At 44.1% G+C, this 22,082-nt stretch overlaps 1 protein-coding gene across 1 annotated transcript in view; it reads right to left on the minus strand.

The window, feature by feature from the left end:
• LOC135873817 (ATP-dependent translocase ABCB1-like) overlaps nucleotides 1-22,082 on the minus strand; it is a 108,614-nt gene that overhangs the window by 43,573 nt on the left and 42,959 nt on the right. Inside the window, 8 exon segments of the mRNA XM_065398431.1 lie at nucleotides 447-560; nucleotides 2,107-2,284; nucleotides 7,351-7,475; nucleotides 8,196-8,367; nucleotides 9,451-9,642; nucleotides 9,838-9,865; nucleotides 10,212-10,248; nucleotides 11,071-11,208. Of these exon segments, the coding sequence (XP_065254503.1) occupies nucleotides 447-560; nucleotides 2,107-2,284; nucleotides 7,351-7,475; nucleotides 8,196-8,367; nucleotides 9,451-9,642; nucleotides 9,838-9,865; nucleotides 10,212-10,248; nucleotides 11,071-11,208 (984 nt within the window).

Raw genomic sequence — 22,082 nt, forward strand, 5'->3', positions numbered from 1 at the left:
GTTGGTGAAAGGAAGGAGGGGGGAAGGGTCAATTTCTCCTTGTTTAAGATCCAAGGAGTTTGGATCTGTATTCACCAGGGAATTGGTGAGAGAGTTTCAAAAAGCTTCCCAGGGTAGGGAATGGTGGCAGCGGACCAGAACTAAGCTGGTAGTTAAGCTTAGAAGTCCTCATGCAGGCCCCTACATTTGTACCCTAAAGTTCAAAGTGGGGATACAGCCTTGACAGGGCCCCAATCTGTAAAGTTGAGCTATAGATCTGAATTTCCCCCAAGTTTGCAATAAGCACATTTAGGGCTTTGGTTAAGGCTCGTGTCTTCTTAATATGAATAGAAATGTCGTCTTATTTTTGTTTTCAGTGGTATGAGTCTATGGAGTTCATCCACTTTTTGAATTTTTTGAGAAATAAATCAGAAATTTCAGACTGCTAGAAAAGCAATATTAAGTACCTTACTGATAACCTTGTACACTTCATAGGCAGCACCTCGAGCATTGGCAACACTTTCTAAGTATGGGTAGCCCTGTCCGAGATAGAATGCGCCACGGAGCAGAGAGAATAATACCTACAGGGAACAAAAACAGGAGCTAGCGTACAGTGGTTCCAGACCTGCAGTTTTCTTAGTGCTAAATGTCATGGTAATCCTGGTGGTTCTGTAAGAGCTTTTCCAGAAAAAATATAAAAAAAGAAAATCAAAACTAAAATTTCAGGCTGCATTTTTCCAGCTCCTCCAGTGTTTATTCTTTCGCTGGATTTGACACAGGAAGTGGTGAATGTAGCTATTGTGTGCAGCCACATGCCCTTTAAGAGTTGGATTAGCTTTTTTTGTTGCTGCTGCTTTCACTATCTCCCATGAAGAGAATAAATAGTGAAATTAGCCATCTCTCCATCTCTTTGCAATATTAAAAACCTCAGTGTCCTCAAAGAGAGTTAATCCACAGTTTCCTGAGGCCCCAATCCTTCAAAGTGCATATTATGCACTGTGACTACTTCCACTGAAGTCAAGTTCTGATCAGAAGTCAATGGGGCTACTCACAGTGCATAAAGCACGTACCTAAGTCTTTGCAGGATCAGGGCCTTATTCCTTTCCAAAGGAAAAATAATCTAAAAGTATTGGTAAAGTACAATAATCCCTTGCAGGGATTTAAAAAAAATGAAAGATGGTCACATGGCTGGGACACCGGCAGACCAGATGCCAGCTCATGCCAAAGCCCCAGACTTCACTGAATGCTTACAGATGCATAGCTGGAAGCCAGGCCAATTCACTTGTGTATTAGTATAGATCAAAGTGATTGTTAAATGTATCAGAATGTATTTGCTGTTTAAACTTCATGAAAACTAATGGGATGTTAATGCATTGTTTTAACTAATGCATTGTTTTCACTTATCTGGATCCCGTTATAATGCTGTAGCAAATATTCACATAGTGTATGCCCCTGTCAGTAAATAACCCATTAAATGAGAAAGAAGCCTTGTGGAATGCAAATGAAGAACTTTAACAGAAAAGTATTAATTTCAAAGCAAGTGGTCATTGTGTGTGATGATCGAAGGTCAAAGACTCCAAATGTATTCCTCACTCTCTCTGGGGTAAGTGATTAGACTCTGGGACTGGAAGCAACCTGAATGTGGTGTGATTTTTGGTGTAAATGACCCTTTATCATGAAGTCAAGTTTGTCTGGGTGGCAAGATAGACTAGAGAGTCTGTCTGTGACTCCATGGTAAGACTGGTATAGTGATCCCGGAATTCACATTTGTTACTGGCTTGGTAAAATCTAATTATAGAACACACCACCAGTTTGGGGTGTCTGCCCTGTTTTCTGACAGCCTGCCCTGAGATAGGCATTCCTGGTCGTGAACCACTCCAGACAGCATGACAGTGACCAAATGAGATATTTGTTTAGGAACCTTGAGGTCTTAAATATGTAGATTCAACATCTCTGTTGATTTATATTAAACATATTTTAACATTTAGTCTGAAGGGTACTTTGTGCCTGAGTAGAAATTATAGATCTTTTTACGCGGTACTTAAACAACAAAGCATTTTCTCTAATTTATAGACCATTTTTAAAAAGTTTGCCTCAGCTAATCAGACTATACTGTGCTGTACTTACAATTAACACACATCCGAGGTCATAATTCTCTTTCTCCTCCACTGTGAGTTTGGTTCCATACCAAAATGCAAGAGCAAAGGCTCCAAATAAAATAAACTCTGTGAAACCCAAAGATGTGTAGGTGGTAATGGATTTTTTGACTCCAACTTTCCTAGCATTCTCTAGGTTAACATCATATCTGAAAACAGATGATAAAATGTTAAATTTGGTATTTACCCAGATGACATTCAGTTCCCGAGCTCCCTTTCATGCTTCTAGGGTTTTCTGCCATAAAAATAAAGTATCTAGATTCTTAGATCGTGTGAATCAACACAGCTTCATTGATTTTCATCAACAGAGGATCTGGCCCGTGGCTGCTCTGAGTGAATTATCAGGCACACAGATAAACATGATATGTTGGGGAACAGTCAACACGGCTTTTGTAAATGGAAATTGTGCCTCACCGATCTATTAAAATTCTTTGAGAGTTTCAGCAAGCATGGGGACAAGGGTGATCCAGTTGATATAGTGCACTTGGCCTTTCAGAAAACCTTTGACAAGGTCCCACACCAAAGGCTCTTAAGCAAAGACATGGGATAAGAGTGATGGGAAACAAAGGGTAGGAATAAATGGTCGGTTTTCACAGCAGGGAGAGATAAATAGCAGGTTCCCCCAAGGATCTGTACAGAGACCTGTGCTGCTCACATATTCATAAATTACATGAAAAAGAGGGTGAACAATGAGGTGGCAAAAATTGCAGATACAAAATTATTCAACATAGTTAAGTCCAGAGCTGACTGCAAAGAGCTACAAAGGCATCTCACAAAACTGGGTGACTGGGCAACAAAATGGCAGATGAAATTCCATGTTGATAAATGCAAAGTAATGCACATTGGAAAACAATCCCAACTATACATAAAAAACGACGGGGTCTAATTTAACTGCTACCACTTAAGAAAGATCTTGTAGACAACATGGACAATTCTCCGAAAACATTTGCTCAATGTGCAGCAGCTGTCAAAAAAGCTAACCGAATGTTAGGAACAATTAAGAAAGGGATAGCTAATAAGACAGAAAATATCATCATGCCACTGTGTAAATCCATGGTATGCCCACACCTCATATAATGTGTTCAGTTCTGGTTGCCCCATCTCAAATCAGATGTATTAGAATTAGAAAAGGTACAGAGAAGGGCAACAAAAATTATTAGGGGTTTGGAACAACTTCCAGCTGAGGAGAGATTAAAAAGACTGGACTGTTCATCTTAGAAAAGAGATGACTAAGAGAGGATATGATAGAGGTCTAGAAAATGAATGAAGAGAAAGTTAATAGGAAACTGTTATTTACCCCTTCATGTAACATAATAACCAGGGGTCACCCAATTAAATTAATAGGTAGTAGGTTTAAAACTTACAAAATGAAGTACTTCTTCACATAATGCAGTGACTTCTTTGTTTCGGTCTTCACCGAGAAGTCTGAAGGAATGCCTAACATAGTGAATGCTAATGGGAAGGGGGTAGGTTTAGCAGATAAAATAAAAAAAGAACAAGTTAAAAATCACTTAGAAAAGTTAGATGCCTGCAAGTCACCAGGGCCTGATGAAATGCATCCTAGAATACTCAAGGAGCTAATAGAGGAGGTATCTGAGCCTCTAGCTATTATCTTTGGAAAATCATGGGAGACGGGAGAGATTCCAGAAGACTGGAAAAGGGCAAATATAGTGCCCATCTATAAAAAGGGAAATAAAAACAACCCAGGAAACTACAGACCAGTTAGTTTAACTTCTGTGCCAGGGAAGATAATGGAGCAAGTAATTAAGGAAATCATCTGCAAACACTTGGAAGGTGGTAAGGTGATAGGGAACAGCCAGCATGGATTTGTAAAGAACAAATCATGTCAAACCAATCTGATAGCTTTCTTTGATAGGATAACGAGTCTTGTGGATAAGGGAGAAGCTGTGAATGTGGTATACCTAGACTTTAGTAAGGCATTTGATACGGTCTCGCATGATATTCTTATCGACAAACTAGGCAAATACAATTTAGATGGGGCTACTATAAGATGGGTGCATAACTGGCTGGATAACCGTACTCAGAGAGTTGTTATTAATGGTTCCCAATCCTGCTGGAAAGGCATAACGAGTGGGGTTCCGCAGGGGTCTGTTTTGGGACCGGCTCTGTTCAATATCTTCATTAGCGACTTAGATATTGGCATAGAAAGTACGCTTATTAAGTTTGCGGATGATACCAAACTGGGAGGGATTGCAACTGCTTTGGAGGACAGGGTCATAATTCAAAATGATCTGGACAAATTGGAGAAATGGTCTGAGGTAAACAGGATGAAGTTTAACAAAGACAAATGCAAAGTGCTCCACTTAAGAAGAAAAAATCAGTTTCACACATACAGAATGGGAAGAGACTGTCTAGGAAGGAGTACGGCAGAAAGGGATCTAGGGGTTATAGTGGACCACAAGCTAAATATGAGTCAACAGTGTGATGCTGTTGCCAAAAAAGCAAACATGATTCTGGGATGTATTAACAGGTGTGTTGTGAGCAAGACACGAGAAGTCATTCTTCCGCTCTACTCTGCTCTGGTTAGGCCTCAGCTGGAGTATTGTGTCCAGTTCTGGGCACCGCATTTCAAGAAAGATGTGGAGAAATTGGAAAGGGTCCAGAGAAGAGCAACAAGAATGATTAAAGGTCTTGAGAACATGACCTATGAAGGAAGGCTGAAAGAATTGGGTTTGTTTAGTTTGGAAAAGAGAAGACTGAGAGGGGACATGATAGCAGTTTTCAGGTATCTAAAAGGGTGTCATCAGGAGGAGGGAGAAAACTTGTTCACCTTAGCCTCTGAGGATAGAACAAGAAGCAATGGGCTTAAACTGCAGCAAGGGAGGTCTAGGTTGGACATTAGGAAAAAGTTCCTAACTGTCAGGGTGGTTAAACACTGGAATAAATTGCCTAGGGAGGTTGTGGAATCTCCATCTCTGGAGATATTTAAGAGTAGGTTAGATAAATGTCTATCAGGGATGGTCTAGACAGTATTTGGTCCTGCCATGCGGGCAGGGGACTGGACTCTATGACCTCTCGAGGTCCCTTCCAGTCCTAGAATCTATGAATCTATGAATCTATGAACAACTCTTTGCCAGGCCAAAAGTATAACTGGGTTCAAAAAAGAATTAGATAATCTCATGGAGGCTAGGTCCATCAATGGCTATTAGCCAAGATGGTCAGGGGTGGAACCCTATGCTGTGGATGTCCCTAAACGTCTGAGTGCCAGAAACTGGGACTGGATGACGGGATGGATCACTCAAAAATTGTCCTGTTCTGTTCATTTACTCTGAAGTATCTGGCACTGGACACTGTCAGAAGACAGGATTCTGGACTAGATGGACCATTGGTCTGACCCAATGTGGCCATTCTTATGTAATATTGGAAAAATTGGCCCGAAATCAACAACATGAAATTCAATAAAGACAAGTGCAAAGTACTACAATTGGGAAGGAAAAATCAAATGCACAAATACAAAATGGAGAATAACTGGCTAGGTAGTAGTACTGCAGATCTGGGAATTCAAGTATATCACAAATTGAATATGAACCAACAACGTGATGTATTTGTGAAAAAAAGATAATATTCTGGAGTGCACTCAGGGGAGTGCCATTTAAGACATGGGAGGCAACTGTTCCACTCTACTTGTCTCTGGTGAGGCCTCTGCCAGAGTAGTGTATCGGTTTAGGAAAGGTGTGAACAAACTAGAGAAAGTCTAGAAGAGAGCAACAAAAATGATAAAAAGTTTAGAAAACCTGAGGAAAGGTTAAAAGAACTGGGCATGTTGGTCTTGAAAATTGAAGACTAAGCGGGGACCTGGCTAACAGTCTTCAAATATGCTAAGGAGTGTTACAAAGAGGATGGTGATCGGTTGTTCTCCATATCCACAGAAGACAGGACAAGAAATAATCAGGGTAATCTGCAGCAAGGGAGGTTTAGGTTAGATATTAGGAAAAACTGTCTAAATATTAGGATAGTTAAGTACTGGAATGTGTTACCAAGGAAGGTTGTGGAATTCCCATTATTGGAGGTTTTTAAGAACTGGTTAGACAAACACCTATCAGAGATGGCCTAGGTATACTTGACCCTGCCTCAGTGCAGGGGGCTGGAACTGATGATCTCTCAAGATCCCTTCCAGCCCTACATTTCTAGGATTTTATGAATATCAGCTCTCAAAGGGAAGAATTAGTGCTCACTCAATTGTTGAAGAAAAACTGCTTTAGATAAAACCAAACAAGTAAACAGAAGCCAGAATCCCCTTTGACTCCACAACCTGGCAGTAGTTCGCTCTTGCTGAACACTGTTGGAAGCCAGGAACTATTCTCATAAACTAAGTTACCAAGATATATGCCAATAGCAAGCAATCAAATACAAATTAAGCACCATATTATGCTAGTTAACCCCTGTGAGACAAGGACAAAGATTAACAGTTAGTTCATGAAAAAAATCACTCTTTTTCCTTGCCATTCCTTTACAAGCTTATGGTTTTCCATCAATCAATAACAGCTTCTGTTCACTCATTAGCTATCTAATCCCCTTTAGCTTCTCAAGGGCATTACAGAAAGAACCGCTCAGCCCAGCCATGTTCTCAGAACGTTTCAGGAGAACGTACATATCATTTTATTGTTCAATGGCATGCTCAGAAGCTTTGTAGGAACCTCTCAACACATATGTACAAAAATGCCCTGACCAAAAGTGGGAAGCCCCAAAATGAATGGCACAGTTTGCGCAGTAGTGAAGGGATACTAAAATGATGTGTAATTAATTTCTTCCACATACACTATATATCATTGGTGCTGTTCAGATTAGATCAAGAAGAGGAATATTTGCAAAGCACTAAGCACACACTTAACGTTAAGCATGTGGGTAGCCCCCTTGAAGTCGATGACATAGGAAAGTGATAGGCAATTTTACCTAAGGTCATGATCCAGTAAAGCATGAGGTTAACTGTAAACACTTTAATCAATTATTTCAGTGGGAGTGTGCATGTGCTTAAAGTATTTGCAGAAGTGCTTTGTTGGACTGGAGTCAATTGAGTGATTGCAAATATTCATGGGTGACAGAAAACATCTCCTTCCATATGCTCATATTTATCTTCATCTGAACTTCTCAGCTGTCTGGGGAATAAACTGATGGATCATCTTTGATTTTTTTAAAATAACCACATCACTTTCCCAAATATTATGTACAATCAATATTGGTTAAAAAAACTCACTTTGCTAATGCCTTCATCTGTCCATTGAAAGCAACCACTGTTCTGATAGCAGTCAAAATTTCTTCCGCCACAGCTCCTGCTCTAGCATAAGCAGTCAGCTCTTTTGTAGTGAACGATGCCAGGAACTGGAAAATTCAGAGGGTGGGGGGAGGGGAAAGTATTTTATTGCAATCTATTTAAGTGGTGTAAATTATGTACAGATACAAAGGATGATCAAGCACTTAGGGAAGAGCCTAGAATTTAGGAGACCTGGGTTCAAGTCCCCACTCCAACAGTTTTCCCGGGCAACTTTGGGTAAGTAACTTCTTTCCGTGTTTCACTTCTTCATGTGTAACATGGGAATCCCCTATCTTGCATGGTGTTGTGAGGCTAAATACAATGAAGATTGTGGGGCACTCAAAAACTATAGTAATGGAGGCCATGTAAATAACTTAGCTATCTTAATTATAGGTCACAATCCTGTTTCTTCCTCCACCATTTTCAGTGCTTGGGTGGGGGAAAGAAAACAAAATACAACCTATAAATGGAAACACTTTATCAATTTTTCTGTGCATTACAAGCAATATCTACTAATGTGGGCACAGTTGATGAATGCTGATCATCCTCTTCCCATGTGGTGAGTGGTGGTGACTGGAAGCAGTCCAGGCCTCCATGGCATGCCAATGCCTGCCTGCTGATGCTCAATGTAGACAGAGCTCTGCAAATTTTGGGGCAGGAGCCAGTGGAGTAGGAGAAGGGCTGCTCTCCATGCTCTCCAAACTTTGGGGTCATGTTGCTTTGGGGTTCACTCCCTCTCAATCTGTTTTTAGAAGTAGAATTCTTATTTGTTTCCCCCCAGCACTTACGATTGATCCAACTGCTGCTGCTGCAGCAAGGAGAGGGCTAACTGACAAAATCACCAAAGTCAGTTTCCACCCGTAGACGAATCCTATAACAATCGCTGTCAGAAACCTGGCAAAGAATTGTACAAATATACAGATCTTGTCTCCGATGCCTTCCTGGATGGTGTTAATGTCACTGTTAATTAAAAAAAGAGATTTGTTAACTTTGATTAATGCCTCCTCCTCACAAATTTTTCTGTTTTGCTGGAGAAAAGCTTGTCAGAAGTTTAACTGTTCAAATCATTGGGCAGTAGGAATTTTGGACATGGGTACTGAACAGCTCTTTGTGGGGCTAGGAACTAGCAGATCACAACTCATTTTCTGTGATGTAACCTCTAGATAGACTTCTGCCATTGCTACCCCTGCTCATTCACACGTGACCCAATTCATTTATGCAATATCCAAAAGGAATAATCCATACAAAAACAAAAATTCACCCCCAAAACCTTTACAGTACTTTTTCCTCCAAGTTCCCCTATGTATTCTATCTTCTTCAATTTTGTTATTAGATTTTAAGATCTTTGAGGCCAGGAATATCTCCATTTTGCATCCTATACAGTGATAAGCACAGTGTTAGTAAATTATTATTTGGAAAACCATTGTATGTCACACTAATTTTCTCTTGCTAGTTACATATGTGGGAGCTAGGATTGATGAAATTCAAGCCTCTCTCATTCCCTTCAGGATTCACATCTTCCAAAACTGGGCATATCCCTCCCTGCAAAAATAAAATCTGGAGAAACTCTTCATACCCTGATCATACCTTCCTCTGAATCCCTGCACAAGGAACCTGATCCAAAGATTCCTAATGATTTTAATTGGTTTTGGATCAGGTTCAAAATGATAACACAGTGCCTGTAATTATGAGTGCAGTTTCATTTCATACAATGTCAGGGTTTTCAGTGTTTGTAAACTAGCTGGAGACAGCAGAGCTGTTCATCTACAGTAGTTTGCAAAATAGCTCATAGACACTACAAAGCCAATGTCAGAGGAGTAAGATATTGCATTTCACAGCATAGACCCTCGCAATGGAATGTCACTGAAACTCTGAAAATGAAGTGCAAAATGATAACGAATTCCTCCCTCAGACAGCAGTAATATGTTGAGTCTTAGTTAAAAAGGTTTCCTGGACATTCCCTGTAGCTAATTCTATCAAGGTAAACATCAGACTTCTCTTTGGCTCATGTTTCCGGTGCATAGATAAATAGAGCCTTCTCACTCCGTCAGTCGGGTGTTCAACGTTCCAATCTGGCTGGTATCAAACCAAGCCATCTCCTGGTGAAGTATTGAAAAAAAAAACTTTTGTCGGATTCTTGCTGTCTGTCTTGCAGCTGAGGTCAAAAATGTCCAGACTTGGATCGTGCTCAATATCACTACAGCAAAGCCAATACCTGCATAGTAGTAGGCAAACCTGTGGTAAAACAGTAAAAGTCCATAAGGTCAATTGCATCTTGCAAGATAAGTTGGACACATCAGGTCACGTTCAACCTTGCTGAAGCCAATGGGATGTAATTGAGGGCCAAATTTGGCTTACAGTCTAATGGACAAAAAAAATATAGAAACTACACTGTGCTATTCTTATGAAAATAATTGCAGAGGTTCTTACCTGGTCATTTCAGCTTCTATATCCAAACCTGGAATTGCTGGACAAGTAGAGCTACTATTCATCACAGCTGAAAGATTAACTGTAAGAAAGAAAAATATTCAGTTTTATTAGAACAGGCATAAAACAAATCATGGCGGTTTTAGGCCATAATCTTATGGGTGTTTTGTAGGACACTACACTCCCTGCAACAGCTCTGTAGCTTTATAACTTTCATGGTGGCCATCATCCTTCCAGTGGAGGATCAAACAGGGCAAACTTCTGAGTCAGCTCAGAGGGTTACTGTAGAGTGATGTCACGGATTTAGCTCACTACGTCAAAGGGCACTGGTCAGATCATAGCTTCATCTGATCTGACCGTCTGATTCCAACAGTGACCAATATCTGATTTTTCAGAAGTTGATAACTCCCCCTTCTACCTCACACAAGGCAAAATTCATCCATACAGACACCACAAGTCTGACTTTTATGCACCACTTAGGTTCCACCCAAGCCTCAAAACTGGGCCCAAGTTGGGTCCAAGTGGTGGCTCAGCCTTTTGCTGGCTGTCTGCAAAAAGGTAAATTTCACTAATAATGCACCTAACCAAAGGTGCAAAACTGTTCAGACCAGGGAGAAATGGGAGACCCCTTCCAGGTGTCAGCACATATATTTTAGGGTAAGTTATGATTGCCCTTATCAGAAGCTTAGCTCTTATAAAGGCAAAGTAGTATTAATGGTCCTATTTTGTTGTTTTAAAAATCCAATCACAGAACTTGATTTGGTGACCTCCTGGGACAGTGCATTCCATGGATTAACTATACGCTATAGAAAGTAGTAAATTGTTTTACAGTTACCAAATGTACTGCTCTGTAATTTATCAAGTGTCTATATTGCTACTGTACTATACAGCAAGGTAAAAAGGAAGGACTGCTCAGAATTTGGGGGAGGGATAGCTCAGTGGTTAAACCCAGGGTGGTAAATTCACTCCTTGAGGGGACAAGGATCTGGGGCAAAATCAGTACTTGGTCCTGCTAGTGAAGGCAGGGGCTGGACTCGATAACCTTTCAGGGTCCCTTCCAGTTCTATGAGATAGGTATATCTCCATATATTATATTATTTAATTCACTATGCTCTTCATGGCTTTTAACACCACAGCAGCACCCCATCCTGAAACTCTGCCAATCCAGTAAATAAGAGACCCTAACAAATATTTTCAGAAGTTGAACAAACTTTGTTTACCTGAAGACATATTTACTGCTTGGCCAGTCGTCACAAATCTGTTTGTCATCTCTCCAAAGACAACGATTAAAAGTGGCAGCCCTGTTCCATTTGCAACAGCTGCAATCAAACCTATTATCATCAAAATGATATCCAGCCAATCGGCATACCCAAACTACATGAATATAAAGAAAAAGGTATTAATTGAAGGCTGAAAAATTCACATAATTGTGACAATATCCTACTAAGACACATAGAATAGGATTTGTTTTTACATAGCACCATTCATGATTTGGGTATCCCAAAACACATTATGAAGCAATGAATTAGAGAATGTGAAGGCAAACACAACATTTCGGATGCACTTTGAAAAAGCTTACACACAGTTTTAGGCCAGTTTTTATTGAGGGAGTTAGGACATGTTGGCAGAATGGCAGGATGAATCCCCTAATCTGCAGAAAAAAGAATCTATCTTACATTTTTCACAAAGTGATAACATCACCTGTGCAACTCACTGCCTCTCTGTGTGCATTCTACTACATCACACATATACTCAGTGCATTTAAAATGTAAACAAGAAAAGGTAGTTGACAAACATTTGGCTGCTGCCTACCAATAGAAATGGGTATGTAGCAGTTATCACATTTAAGAAAAACACAGCACTTGTTTCCCTGGATAATTCATGAGACATTATGCACGAATGGTAAAATTATCTCCAGTTGAGAGAGCCAGGGCAAGGCCCTACCTACCGCACATGCTTCACTTCAGTCCTTAACATGGGTGAATTTCACTCCGTCATGGTGCTAGTGCTGAAACATCGTCAAGCACTGGCAGTTAGCTGTGGGGGGAACTTTGCACAACAGGCCATATTTTTAAAGCGGGAAGCCTGAGATCAACACACAAAAATGGCTGTGCCCAATACTAAGTTTTGCACAGACCTCTTTCTTCTCTTTCGAAATGCAGTATTGTGGTTGCACATTAGTCTGTCACCATAACGTACAACAGGCAAAGAAAAGGAACAAGGAGAAATATAAATCAAACCAATAAACTATGCACTAACCAATTTCAAAATGCCAACCATCTTTTCCTTTGACTTCTCATTTTTCTTTCTAAAGAGATTAATGCAAAATTAATCAAGGCCCTTTCTTGAAAGGCAGGGCAAGAAATTTAACAGAGTATTAAGATCAAGGAACCCCTACTTTTTCTTGTTCTGTAACTGGTCATTTTGCTCAGGTTTTTCATCATGTTGGAAAGTAGGATTGCCATAGCCATTCCTTGCAGATTCTGTGGAGGGGAAAGTAGGTTTTGCTTTCACAAATAGGAAGGTCTTTTAAGTCAGCTTCTTATGAAGCACATTAAATCCCTTTCTGAATTATCGGAGCACCAAAAGAGTTGATTTTTTTAAAGCAGGAAAACTACATTTTTCTCATGCTCTTGAAACAGCTCAATCACTTTCAATTTTTTCCTCCCCAAAAATCACATCCAAGCTGAGAACAAACAAACTAATTTTAAGGGAAGTCATTAAAGACTAACTTGGGCCTCAGTCTTGCAAAAACTGAGGGTATGCCTAAGTGTATGTCTACACTAGAAGTGCTACAGTGGCACAGCTGCAGCTATGCTCTCTGTAGCATATACACTTACTGCAATGATGGAAGGGATTAGTGAATCCACCTGCTAGGTTGATGGAAGAGTTCTTCTGTCAACCTAATGGTGTCTACACTGGGGCTTAGGTCGGCTTATCTATGTCTCACAAGGGCATGAATTTTTCACACCTTTGAGAAATGTAGCTAGGTGGACCTAACTTTTAGGTGTAGACCAGGCCTTTGTCTTTGCAAGATTGGGGCCTTAGAGTGGAACAGGCATCTTATTATTTGTTGGTATTTCAGTAGTACCTACAGGCCTCAACCCTACTGTGCTTTTAGAACACCTTTGTAGAGTCTTACAGGACACTATTATGTTTGTTTTGATTATATAACAAATCAAATGCAGTTAACTGGCTCCTGACTCACATAGTGGAGTATTTGCACGCTTAGGCCCCATTGCTGATGCATGTAAATAACTTTAGGCATATGAGAGGCCACATTGAAATTCAATGGGACTACTCGTGTGCATAAATGCTCGCAGGATGGGAGCCTTTAGTTATTGTTAAGCTAGAGTGCCACACCAGGGTCACTTAAGTTGGTAGAAAGGCCACACAGAGCTACGCCCAGCCAGTGCTGTGATTAAGTTACAAGAGAATACATGTATTCCGTGATGACTACGAATATTTTCTGAATGCTGTTTCCTCCACATAGATCCCCAAGAAGGGTCCATACACGCTGGGTAAAGACACCACAGAAGAAAGCTTAATAACCAAAGTAGCATGATTTGTGGAGGACGATGGGAGGGCTGATCAGTTTATCCATAGAAATCCCTCATGGCTACCAGACAAGATTCAAAATGTGGCTTAGGGTATGTCTACACTACAGGATTAATTCGAATTTATATAATTCGAATTTAGGAAACCGATTTTATAAATTCGAATGTATTCGGCCACACTAGGCACCATTAATTCGGTGGTTTGCGTCCAAGCTACCATAGTAGCATCGATTTCCAGAGCATTGCATTGTGGGTAGCTTTTACATAGCTATCCCATAGTTCCCGCAGTCTCCACCCCCCTTGGAATTCTGGGTTGAGACCCCAGTGCATGATGGGGCAAAAAACATTGTCGCAGGTAGTTCTGGGTACAGCCTCCCCCTCCGTCCCTGAAAGCAACGGCAGACAACCATTTCGCGCCTTTTTTCCTGAGTGAACTCTGCAGACTCCATTCTGCATCAAGCATGGATCCCGTTGTGCTCCAGAACGCAGTCTTGAACATTATAAACACCTCGCGCTTTCTCGTGGAGTTTATGCTTACACAGGACCAGAAAAAAGAGGCGAGGAGGAGGAGGAGGCGGCGATTGCAGCGCAGCGACCAGCGTGATGAGGACATGGACACGGACACAGAATTCTCTGAGACCGCGGGCCCCGGTGCTTTGGAGATTATGATGTTAATGGGCCAGGTTATAGGCTTTGAACGCCGATTCTGGGCCCGGGAAACAAGCACAGACTGGTGGGACCGCATAGTGTTGCAGGTGTGGGACGATTCCCAGTGGCTGAGAAACTTTCGCATGCGTAAGGGCACTTTCATGGAACTTTGTGACTTGCTTTCCCCTGCCCTGAAGCGCCAGAATACCAAGATGAGAGCAGCCCTCACAGTTGAGAAGCGAGTGGCGATAGCCCTGTGGAAGCTTGCAACGCCAGACAGCTACCGGTCAGTCGGGAATCAATTTGGAGTGGGCAAATCTACTGTGGGGGCTGCTGTGATGCAAGTAGCCAAAGCAATCACGGAGGTGCTGCTACGAAAGGTAGTGACTCTGGGAAATGTGCAGGTCATAGTGGATGGCTTTGCTGCAATGGGATTCCCTAACTGTGGTGGGGCAATAGATGGAACCCATATTCCTATCTTGGCACCGGAGCACCAGGGTACCCAGTACATAAACCGCAAGGGGTACTTCTCAATGGTGCTGCAAGCACTTGTGGATCACAAGGGACGTTTCACCAACATCCATGTGGGCTGGCCGGGAAGGGTTCATGACGCTCGCGTCTTCAGGAACACCAATCTGTTTAAACGGCTGCAGCAAGGGACTTACTTTCCGGACCAGAAAATAACCGTGGGGGATGTTGAAATGCCAATTGTTATTCTTGGGGACCCAGCCTACCCCTTAATGCCATGGCTCATGAAGCCATACACAGGCAGCCTGGACAGGAGTCAGGAGTTGTTCAACTACAGGCTGAGCAAGTGCAGAATGGTGGTAGAATGTGCATTTGGCCGTTTAAAAGGTCGCTGGCGATCCTTATTGACTCGCTCAGACCTCAGCCAAACCAATATCCCCATTGTTATTACTGCTTGCTGTGTGCTTCACAATCTCTGTGAGAGCAAGGGGGAGACCTTTATGGCAGGGTGGGAGGCTGAGGCAAATCGCCTGGCTGCTGATTACTCGCAGCCAGACACCAGGGCGATTAGAAGAGCACACGATGAAGCGCTGCGCATTAGGGAAGCTTTGAAAACCAGTTTCATGACTGGCCAGGCTACAGTGTGAAATTTATGTTTGTTTATCCTTCCTGAAAACCCGCCCCCTTTATTGACTCATTCTCTGTAAGGAACCCACCCTCCCCCTTCCCCCAGCTTGCTTTCAAAGGAAATAAAGTCACCATTGTTTAAAAATCATTTATTCTTTATTAATTGATTATAAAAAGAGGGAGAGAACCTGAGTGGGGTTTGGGAGGAGGATCAGCGGGAAGGAAAAGCCCAGTAAAAAAAGGTTAAGAAAATGGCAGCCTTTTGCTTGGGCTGTCCACTGGGGTGGAATGGGAGGGTGTACGGAGCCTCCCCCCCCGTGTTCTTACACATCTGGGTGTGGAGGCTATGGAACATGGTGAGGAGGTAGGGGGGTTATACAGGGGCTGTAGCGGCACAGAACCTGAGTGGGGTTTGGGAGGAGGATCTGCGGGAAGGAAAAGCCCAGTAAAAAAAGGTTAAAAAAATGGCAGCCTTTTGCTTGGGCTGTCCACTGGGGTGGAATGGGAGGGTGTACGGAGCCTCCCCCCCCGTGTTCTTACACGTCTGGGTGTGGAGGCTATGGAACATGGTGAGGAGGTAGGGGGGTTATACAGGGGCTGTAGCGGCACTCGGTTCTCCAGCAGCTGTTCCTGAAGCTCCACCAGACGCCGGAGCATGTCTGTTTGCTCACGCAGCAGCCCCAGCGTTGCTTCCCGACTCCTCTGATCTTCCTGCCGCCACCTCTCATCTCGAGCGTCTCTCCTCTCCTCACGTTGGTCCCTTCTGTCCTCACGTTGGTCCCTCATGTCCTCACGTTGGTCCCTCCTGTCCTCACGGTCACTGGCTTCTTTCCTATACTTGCAAACCATCTCCTTCCACTCATTCAGATGAGCTCTTTCATTCCTGGTGGATTGCATGATTTCGGAAAACATCTCTTCTCTCGTCTTTTTTTTACGACGCCTTATCTGGGATAGCCTTCGGGAAGGAGGAGGGAGGCTTGAAACATTTGCACCTGCTGGAGGGAGTGAAAAAAGGAGAGAATTTTTTTAAAAGATACATTTTTCAGAACAATGCTTATACTCTTTCACGGTGTATACTATTCACATTACATAGCACATGTGATTTCTGTGCAAGGTCGCATTTTGCCTCTTAATATTGAGTGCCTGTGGCTTTGCTGCTAGAGATCACAGACGCAGGTCGGGGCAACAGAATTCACCTTGCATGCTGCCATGGTAAGCCACTGTCTTTAGGCTTCTGCGCCCTGCTTTCCCACATACCAAGCAAAGCCCGTTGTGCTGCAGTTTTCCTGTTAGCTTGTTTTCTGCTGCTGAAGGTTAACACCCCCCCCCCATCCAATTCTCTGGGATGAGTGCTTTCTCCCTCCCCCCACCGCGTGGCTGGTATCAGGGAAGATCCCTGCAGGAACCAAAATAACACCCCCCCCCCCCCCACCCGCCATGAATTCTCTGGGATGAGTGCTTTCTCCCTCCCCCCACCGCGTGGCTGGTATCAGGGAAGATCCCTGCAGGAACCAAACTAACACCCCCCCCCCCACACCCGCCATGAATTCTCTGGGATGAGTGCTTTCTCCCTCCCCCCACCGCGTGGCTGGTATCAGGGAAGATCCCTGCTAGCAAAACGCGAAAAGCTCTGGGCCAATCCTCCCCCCCCCCCCCTTGCACTTGGCTAAATGCAGGGAAGGATTTCTTTTCAGCCACAGGCAAACAGCCCAGTAGGAACGGCCACCTCAGTCCCCTTAATTAAATTCCCTTATTTCAACCAGGTTACCCTAAGCGATATCACTCTCCTGAGGATTACACAGCAAGATAAAGAACGGATGTTGCTTGAATGCCAGCAAACACCGGGACCATACGCTGCCAGGCTCTGTCAGGCAATGATACCAGATTACTTGCTACTAGCATGGCGTGGTCAAGTGTCCTACCATGGAGGACGGAATAAGGCTGCACTGCCCAGAAACCTTGTGGCAAGGCTTTTGGAGTACCTCCAGGAGAGCTTCATGGAGATGTCCCTGGAGGATTTCCGCTCCATCCCCAGACATGTTAACAGACTTTTCCAGTAGCTGTACTGGCTGCGAATGCATCCCAAGTGCTCAGGGCAAATTAATCATTAAAAATGCTTGCTTTTAAACCATGTTTTATATTTTAAAAGGTAAACTCACCTGAGGTCCCTTCCATGGGGTCATGGTCTTGGGTGCTGGCTTGGGAGGCTTGGGAGGGTACTTCAGTCAGGGTGAGAAACAGTTCCTGGCTGTTGGGGAGAACGGAGAGCTGGGTGCTCTCTGCCAGCTCGTCCTCCTCCTCCTCCTCCTCTTCCCCTTCCGCGGAATCATCAGGTGTACCTGATGAGATTATCCCCAGCTCGGAATCCACAGTCAGAGGTGGGGTAGTGGTGGCGGCCCCCCCTAGAAATGCATTTAGCTCAGCGTAGAAGCGGCATGTCCGCGGCTCTGACCCGGAGCGACCGTTTGCCTCCTTTGCTTTTTGATAGGCTTGTCTGAGCTCCTTGACTTTCACGCGGCACTGATCTGTGTCCCTATTGTGGCCTCTCTCCATCATGCCCTTGGAAATTTTTTCATAAGTTTTGGCATTTCGTCTTTTCGAACGCAGTTCAGCTAGCACTGAATCCTCTCCCCATATAGAGATCAAATCCAGTACCTCCTGTACGGTCCATGCTGGTGCTCTTTTTCGATTATCAGCCTGCATGGTTACCTGTGCTGATGAGCTCTCTGTGGTCACCTGTGCTCTCCACGCTGTGCAAACAGGAAATGAAATTCAAATGTTCCCGGGGCTTTTCCTGTCCACCTGGCCAGTGCATGCGAGTTCAGATTGCTGGCCAGAGCGGTCACAATGGTGCACTGTGGGATAGCTCCTGGAGGCCAATAACATCGAATTGTGGCCACACTAACGCTAATTCGAATTGACAAATTCGATTTTGGCGCTACTCCGCTCGTCGGGGTGGAGTACAGAAATCGAATTAAAGGGCCCTTTAATTCGAATTAAATGGCTTCGTTGTGTGGACTGGTCAAGCGTTAATTCGAATTAAGGCAGCTAAATCCGAATTAAAGTCGTAGTGTAGACCAGGCCTTAGTTTCGTGGCAATGGAGTACATCCTTCCAACAACTAGCCTAACATTCAAAAGAAGAAACAACTAACTGAAAAACTTACTAGGATCAAGTGGTTCCTTTTCTGTGTAATTTATGAAATCATCCTTCATTGTGTTATTCTGTTGTATGGTTATTAGACTTGCAGAAGTAAATCACTTTGGGTAAAATCTGCATACACAAGGAAACAGCACAACCTTTCAGAGACAATAGCCATTCAAAGAGTTCACATTAAGATATGTTTATGTTTCTTTATTAATTATTTGTTTCCTTTCAACAACTTTTCCTAGAGAAGAAAAAATATTTATCATTACATACTACTTTTACATCAGGGTAGATTACTTTTCTAAAGAACTATGTTCTTTTTTAAAAATTAGGACAACAATGTGGCCTGCTTCCTGGGGGTACCCAGGGCTGTGGCCACCTGCCCTTAGCATGAGAAAGACTTGTCTGTGCCTGATGGGGGTCAGCTCCCAAACTCTAGTGGCCACAGGCAACACAAACACTCCCCTCTAGGCCTAGGCAGGCCCTGCTGTCTCTTTACAAGTTAGCGATAGGCACATTGCAACCCCTGAGCTCTCCGAGCATCTCCCTGAGTGTGAAGCCCCTGCTCCACTGCAAACTCACAGTATTTACAGATTTGCTCTTTGGAAAGGAACAGTACACCCCAGCTTACCAGTTCCAGATCAGATCACCTCTTTGCTTAACACACGACACTTAGATACGTTTATAGTGAAAATGAGCAAAAGTTTATTTAACAAAGTAGAGATGTAACTCCCCTTTCAGTGCTGGCTTAGTACCTGAATGCAGTGCAAACAGGAGAGGGATACCTCACAGCTTTTGGACAGTTCCAAAGTTTCGGTCACCCTGGGCTCATTTCACTGTGCTGCTGGTAGGTGCCTGCCTCCCCCTCCTGGTATGCTAAAGGATCAAGCTACTTGGTGGTGCTTCCAGTGAGACAAGGGATAACCACACTAATGCTGTGTCTACAGCACTTGAACTCACAAATAATTCAAACTCACACAAGCAAACACATTAAAAACAATAACTATAAACTTTATGTAAGGACTTGACCAAAGAGAAATAGACAATCAGTGAAAATATTAAATGATTAAAATTATTTGAGATCAATAATGCTTTGTAATTACTAAAGGCTCTGCCGAGAGGCATGCTAGGTCATGTGATCACACACTCTTTCAATGTTCCTAAACAAAAGTGTCTCTTCCCACACCCACTCCAAGTTCTGTCTGTTCCCCATGTCTCAGTTGGTGCATGTGGAGACATGTTGCAGGCCTGTAAGGAGATGCTGATAGAAACACAATTTATTATACTGGGAATTGGCAGTGCAGGTCTTGATGATGCAGGTAGATGAAAATCCTTCCGCAGATGCAATGTGCCTTCATGGTGCAAAATTACAACCCAACTGCCCATATAACTCTAAGGGCTTGGCTACACTTGCGAGTTAGAGCGCATTAAAGCAGCCACCGGTGCTCTAGCTCACTACCTGTCCACACTGGCAAGGCACGTAGAGCGCTCCTGGTACTCCACCTCGGCGAGTGGAATAACGTTTGATGCGCCCCCGCTGGAGCACTGCGGCGCCAGTGTGAACGGGGTGTTGCATTACTATGCTCTGATCGGCCTCCGGGAATTTTCCATAATCCCCTTAAGTCAAGTGGCCACTCTTGTCATTGTTTTGGAATCACTGCAGGAATGCGGATATGCCCTTTCAAAGCTCCGTTTCTGACAGCCGGCATGCTTATCTGCTCCGAGACAAAGAAACCATTACTGTGGAATGCTGCGTGCGAGAGAGACGGGGAGGAAAGGGGGTCTGCTGCTCTCTGAACTTACAAGACAGCATGCTGACATGCTCTCAGCCCCCCAAAAACCCACTCTCTCTCCCCCCACATACATACAACACACTCCCTGTCACACTCCACTCCCTCCCCCCCAATTTGAAAAGCACGTTGCAGTCACTTGCATGCTGGGATAGCTGCCCATAATGGACCGCTCCCAATGCTGCTGCAAATGCCGCAAATGTGGCCACGCCAATGTGCTTGAAGCTGTCAGTGTGGACAGAATGCAGCGCTTTCCCTACTGTGGTCTCCGAAGGCTGGTTTAACTCAAAGCGCTCTACATTTGCAAGTGTAGCCATGACATAATACAGGATACCCCCTCAGGTTCCGTTTCTGGCTGAGTGGTCAGGAGGCTGATTCAGGCAAGCAGGTCCTGCCTAGGGATCACTGGAAATGGACTAACTACCCACTTCCTTCTGACAGTGCTGACAGTCGTTAAAGCTTGGAACCCATGGGTTCTAAAATCCCGGATCTGGTGTGAGCTGGCTGCAGGGCAGGCAGGCTAGAAGCAGTAAATGGCAGGAGAGACAGGCTATCTCCTAAGGTTGCTGGCAGGTGGCGACACGAGGATTGTCCCCTCCTGGGGCTTTTCTGCAGGCTGGAGTTACAAGTTAGGCCAGTTGCTGGGCCTGGAAGTGCTGTGCTGGCAGACTGCAGGCAGCCCTGCTCTCCCCTCTGCTTCCCAACTGGTCTCTCCCACATGGTGGGAAAAGCTGAGCTATTCATAGACTTCCTCCTGCTTTCCCAGGGCTCCAGGGCTCCCAGGGTGATTTAAAGGGCCAGAAGCTCCCGGCTGCCCACCGCTACTGCCCTGGGCCCTTTAAATCAACGCCCGAGCCCCGCTGTCGGAGCCCTGGGGTAGCGGCAGTGGGGCTCTGGCAGTGATTTAAAGGGCCAGGGGCTGCCGGCCGCAGCGGAGCCCCGGGCCCTTTAAATCACCGACGGAGCCCCGGGGGATCCCAGCTGCTGCCGCTACCCCAGGGCTCGAGGCTCTGGCGGAGATTTAAAGGGCCCGGGGCTCTGTTGCGATAGCAGTGGCAGCGGCGGCGGATGTAGTGTATTAAAGTGCTCTCCATAGTAGTGTGCTACTTACGGTGTACTGAGCATGCTCAGTACATCTGCTGAAGCCACTGCCCTTCACCCTGCCCTTATTAGCCGTAAGATTCTGCGGTTTGCTTTTGACAGGTTAAAAAGTGGCAAAGGGAACCGAGCCTGTCCACACTAGCGCTTTAAAGCACTCAAACTTGCTGTGATGGGGGGGGGTGTGATTTTTCACACCCCTGAGCCAGCAAGTTAGAGCACTTTAACTTGCCAGTGTAGTATCAGATTGCATAGAGCAGTGTTTCCCAAACTTGGGACGCCGCTTGTGAAGGGAAAGCCCCTGGAGCAAACCGCAGCCAGTGAGAGCCACGATCGGCCGAACCTGCGGATGGGGCAGGTAAACAAACCGGCTCGGCCCGCCAGGGGTTTTCCCTACACAAGTGGCGTCCCAAGTTTGGTAAACACTGGTATAGAGTCTCCTAGCAGTTGTCTTATCTGTTGCTGGGATTCCCTGAATTCCCTGAATTTTTAAATGTAATTTTTTCTTCTCATTTTAGAGCTGACTGAATTTCTGGTCTAGTGTCAAAAGTTTGTTTTGAGTCAATCCACCAATGGGGATTGCATTTTTGCAACTGTTATTTTGCCTCTCAGTCTAGCCCTTAGTGTTTTTCCGCATGCCACTGTGTACAACTTGATTCTCAAATATTCAATAAAGGCAGTATATTATCTCCTATAACGTCTTTCTCCCTGGAAAAAAATCTATTGTAATTACTGCCATCGTGGGTCACACCAATAGTCCGCCTAATCTAGTATCCTGTCTTGTGACAGTGGCCAATGCCAGGTGCTAATTTGGGAATGATCAGACGAGGCAATGACTCAGTGAACCATCCCATTGTCCACTCCCAGCATGAGTTATACACCCTCGAGTCAAGAAATTTTAATAAAGAAATTAT

Source organism: Emys orbicularis, chromosome 2, assembly GCF_028017835.1.
Source record: "Emys orbicularis isolate rEmyOrb1 chromosome 2, rEmyOrb1.hap1, whole genome shotgun sequence".
Classification (NCBI taxonomy): Eukaryota; Metazoa; Chordata; order Testudines; family Emydidae; genus Emys; species Emys orbicularis.